Raw genomic sequence first — 5201 nt, 5'->3', positions numbered from 1 at the left:
TCTCTGACGTTCCATGAAACCTAGCGCCTCTGCATACTCTTAACTCTGTCTGATTAGACGGAGCTCCTCTTCCAATCCTTGTATTGCCTGTTCGTCGGACCCTTCAAACTCCAGGCCCAGAAATTCCCCAGAATCCATGCTTTTTGAGCTCTTGTGAAGTACTTTCTGGCCCCGGATCCGGTTCTGGTTTGTAACGTGGAACTCGTCGATCCCCCAGATCTGGTTCCGGTTTATTCCAATGAATAAGCATTGAATGGCCAAGCCAATGTTCTTCATCACTACAAGAAAAAGCTTCTCAACGGGAAGAATATTTTAACGGCTATGGTTATCACTTGGATACCTAAGCTAATGATTTATGAATGTAAACGACATACATAGAGGTTTTTTTGTGCAGTTTGCAAAGATACACATTCTTTTGCAAAAGAGTTTCCAAGTTCTCACAATAATATAATTTTAATTTAGGAAAATTTGAAAACCTACTCAAAGATACGCTTCCATAAGAGTTCCCATTTATCGAGTTGTAAGATTAAGATAGTTTAGAATTAGCAGAAGTCTGTATATACATCTTTCTGATTACCAAATATCTTAAAGAGCCTAATGAAAGTACTACTCTGTTAGCTTCGAGAAGCTAGTCACATTACTAATCGATTTTAGCTTAAATAGGAGAAGTCACACACTTTAACTTTACGAAGTTAGTGGAACAACCTTAAGGAAGAAGGCCGGAAGTATCCCTAGGTTTGATATGAACCAGGATGAATACTAGTGTGACATTTCTATCCATTATATTTGTCCATTTTATTAAGGTACAAAATGGATCCTTTAAGAGGTCGCTCCTTCTTGAAAGAACATTGTCTTCTCATATTCATGTGATCAAGTGGGCACAAAAGGTGGAAAGCCTTGGCATTCTAACGCTCAAGTCAATAAATCTAAGAAGAAATAACTTTTTGGGTAAGAAGGAAATGTATACCTAGGGTATTTCCATGTGGCACATTTATATACTTATGGAATAGAAAAATCGAGAGGAATGACATGGCAAGCTAACTATGATATTATTCAATAATATGTGATTTCACCAAGACTACAAAGTCTTTATTCTCATGGGCTCAGTATGTTGACGATATTGGGCCTATCATATTATTATTTAACAATAGATATATCTCTTATCTTTACAACAATATATATTATTCTTAATTTCAACAAGTGTCGCTTCATATATAATCTTTAATTCCAAATATGTCCCAATGTCAAAATGTCCTTGAATCCCCTTTCCCCTTCTCTTTAATCATCTTAAATCTAAATTCATTAGAAAATAGAAATTCATTCCAAAATATATAAGATTTCAATATAAACTACCTATATGATATTAAAATGATATGCCGTATGAGGTTAAAAAGACTATATAACGCATAGTAAACATCAACCAAATGTTTGTTCTCATGACAACTTGTTATGAACATAATTTAATTCCACTGCACTCAGAATAAAATTTGATATTAAAGGTTTGGTAAAAAAATTAGTATGTGTTTACAAAATATTCCACAACTAATTCTAAAGATGAAATCAATTTTTACAAAAAGCTTTTGTGAGTAGCACCTTCTTGTCAAATTTTATTCTGAGGAAAAATAAATTTGATCCAACATGCTATTAATTGAACATTCATGCAAAATGAAATTATGATTTTAGTGTTTGTGCATCAACATATTTAACAAACTTATTAAAATAAGTTCAAAATAAGTATAAGTAGGAATAAACTTATAAAAATAATCTTTAAAAAGTTTGCATTTAAGTTTTAAATAATTTTCATAAACTTACTTAAATGATTTTATCAAAATAAAATACTAATGTCAGATTTATCTTACTCAAGGAAAAAATAATTAATATGAAAATTAATGTAACCTCAAATGAAATCTACACTACTTAAAATACATTAAGGTACATGCCAGACCTAGATAGAGGCACTATTGATATTTAAGTGAACATTTTAGAAATTTTATTTATTGTGGATCTTTAATTTTTAACCAAGGTAATTCGAGCAATGATGTATCCTCCTACAGATTCATACAATATTGTATAAAGAATATAATAAATAAATAAAATTTGTGTCTTTGGTATCTTGAAAATATGAAAAACATTTAAGAGGATGGAGTATGATGACATGACATTACTCTAGTAATTCACTTTGCATGTAAACCATGGTAGACAAAGCTATCCAAACTCATGCCTTATCTCAAGTCCTAGAAATCTCTCTCACTCATACATACCACTAAATGATTTCAAAGTTTTCTATATCTCTATCTTTCATAAATATCATTAAATGATTTCAAAGTTTTCAACTTGCTTTTACTCCTATCATTAATTATTATTCAATTCATTATGTAAAGAGTTTAAGGTGTTGTCGTAGGCCTGGTTCGATGGAGTGATAAAGAAGGTGGTATTGTAGTCATTTCATTTACTTGGATCTTTAATGCATTCAATGCAAATTATGTTATGTACCGGTGTACAGTTTCAAGTCTTCGACTTTTGTCTTTCTCTAATAAGTATCATTAAAGGAAGTCAAAGCTTTTAGCTTAATGCCATTAAATTGCAAGAAGTTGGGATCCCTTAATTAAGCATCACCATTGGATTCATACATCAATGTTTTTCTTCTTGTCTGGACATAGGCTTAATCATGTATAAATAGATGCTCCTAAAGCTCTACTTTCACACCCCAAGAAACACACACATAGTCACTCACCGAGAGTAGGAAGTAAACAGTGACGAAAAGTTTCTCATTCCTTACCATCTTCTTCCTTCTTTTTGCCTTCACCATAAAACTGAAGTTTGCAACTGCTGGTGATAGTGTTAAAGACAAAGACGGTAACATTTTGAATGTTACAAGCGAGTATTTGATGCAATCCGCCAATAATGGTGACGGAATTACAGTTACTAGGGTGAAAGGAAAACTAGCTGTTATTCTTTCTAGCAACGCCTTGCCAGCCACATTTACAGACTCCAGCAAATCAAAGGTCATCCTTATTGATGACATTGTCTCGATAAATTTCACCAACATTACAGAATATAGTGGTTCTTCTTCTTGGATTGTTGTCTATGATGAATCGACCAAACTGTCATATATAGGGGTTGGCAGTGCTAAGGATTACCCTGGTCAACAAATTAAAATAGGAACTTTCAAAATTGAGTCTATTGGTGCTCACTACAAGCTTGTTTTTTGTAGTGATAACAATAAATCGTCTTGCAAAAATGTGGGCGTAGATGGTGCCGAGGGTATAATTAGACGTCTAGCTATCAATGGAAGTTTGTTGCCAATTCAGTTCAAAAAGCATAATAAATGAATGTATGAGTATTATCTTCTGTTATTAATAATTTTTTTAGATCAGATGGCAGGATAAATTTTAGGTGCAGTCCATTGTAATTCAAAACATCAATAAAGTCTTTAGACAACAAGAGATGCAATTATAAATCTTTTAAGAAAAATAAGGGATGAGTACACTTACCTCCCTAAAGTTAGCACTAATTACATAGACATGCACATTTATTGTTTAGAAAATTACACTTAACTCTCTCTTTAAGTACTTCTCTTCCATGTTGAAACATTTTTCCAAAGAACTTAAGCACGACTTTGTTCTATTTATGAACAAATAGTACATTAAGTTTAATAAAAAATATTAATAACAAATGGATATAAGATTTTTTTTCAAATATAATTTTAAATGTAATTGTGGTTATATCACAAGTCAGTGTAGTTCTTCTACGGATATACATTCCCTTTTAGAAACTTCATCGTAGCAAAGCATCAAGAACACTGATTTATGGTCATTGTTGAAGGAAATGATTTCTCTAGTAATTTTTTAATAGCTTTGGAGTCTTATAACTCCTTTTAGAATTTTCCCCATAGGTAGATAAAAGCAAAGCAGACATTAGGTTAAGAGAGAGGAGATCATGAAAGAATTCGATGGATAACGTAAGGTGTTATTGAAGGATATTATTAGCAAGAGTAAGTACAATAAAAGTGTCGGAATAATAATTGAATTAACGACTTTCAATTTTTTTAGTTAAAAAAATGTTAATAGCGGTAAAAAGTGGTACTTCAATATATATAAATAGAATTATTATTACAGACTACATACTTCAACAATTCCATACACCACTTAATAAATGAGAGTATAAGCCTCCTCATTATAACTCTATACTGAAACTAAGATCTATACATAACCATAGTCGTATTCTGAAAATTGACTCTATTGTTTCGATGATAACAGTATATAAAACATAATTTCTTAGTATACAATAGGATTGAACTATTTCATAGGATCTACATCAAGAAAAGAAAGATTGATCATGCTATGTAAGAAGAAGAACTTATACAGATTAATGATTCTGGAGATTGGAAGTCACTTGCTGAAGACTCTGATATTTATCACATGCTTTCATAACTATCACTTGTACTAGATCAAAGTTAAGAAAAGTCTTTTGTAAAAGAAGAAATCAAACTGTATGCAGAATTTTTTTAAGTATTATGCTGAAGAAATTTAGTGAAGATAGAGATAATGATATGAAGAACTCTTAGGTTTGATCATCAAATTCATAAAGAAGAGTGTTTGTTTCGTTCAAATGCTCAATTAACGAAAACCCATTCTCAATGAAATATTATCTTGAAGGGTGTAACATGTCATAAGAAGTAAATTGATTAAGAGGAAACATCTTGGAAGTCAAGTTTCCAAGAAACCTCATATGCAAAACAAACTATGTGTGTTGAAAGCATTCTAATGCTAAAGGTTTTTTATGCTTGAGATCATATTCCCGAAGATGCTAATTATTTGTTTGATTCCTAATTCTTCATTAATTATTCCTATTTCATCAAAACTAACATTCGGATTAATCAAATGGCTTCTTTTGACGTGTTACTTCCTTCATAACAATATTTATTTTAGAATTAGATTGAAGGCTAAAAAGCACTTTTGTCCCCTGATGTTTCAAGTTTGTGCAAATTCTGCCCCTACTTTATTTTTGTCGATGTTTCTACCCCTCATGTTTTTAAAAAGTGCACCGTCTACCCCTCCGTCAGTCAGACGTTAAAAAACTAACTGAATGATCTGATTTGGCTTTTTTTTTTATATTTTTTGGACCTGCCACGTGGAAATTACAAGTGAAATTGGAAAAAGGAGGTATCGGAGATTCAAACTCAAGACTTGTAAGTAGCA

At 31.6% G+C, this 5201-nt stretch overlaps 1 protein-coding gene across 1 annotated transcript; it reads left to right on the top strand.

The window, feature by feature from the left end:
* Nucleotides 1–752: 752 nt before the first annotated feature.
* Nucleotides 753–3332, top strand: LOC130736534 (kunitz-type serine protease inhibitor DrTI-like). Its single transcript, XM_057588355.1, has 2 exons — nucleotides 753–948; nucleotides 2755–3332. The coding sequence occupies exons 1-2, from the start codon at nucleotides 753–755 to the stop codon at nucleotides 3330–3332; spliced, it is 774 nt and encodes a 257-aa protein (XP_057444338.1).
* Nucleotides 3333–5201: the final 1869 nt, after the last annotated feature.

The sequence above is a fragment of the Lotus japonicus genome, chromosome 2, assembly GCF_012489685.1.
Source record: "Lotus japonicus ecotype B-129 chromosome 2, LjGifu_v1.2".
NCBI classification, from domain to species: domain Eukaryota; kingdom Viridiplantae; phylum Streptophyta; class Magnoliopsida; order Fabales; family Fabaceae; genus Lotus; species Lotus japonicus.
The sequence above is the reverse complement of the archived record's forward strand: the minus strand, read 5'-3'. Positions and strand labels throughout refer to the sequence as shown.

What these genes read in the sequence shown, in the direction of transcription:
- LOC130736534 (XM_057588355.1), top strand. Translation starts at nt 753, where the DNA reads ATGAATACTAGTGTGACATTTCTATCCATTATATTTGTCCATTTTATT. An exon ending in AAGAAGAAATAACTTTTTGG is followed by an intron (nt 949 to 2,754) that starts GTAAGAAGGAAA and finishes GGAAGTAAACAG; the next exon opens with TGACGAAAAGTTTCTCATTC.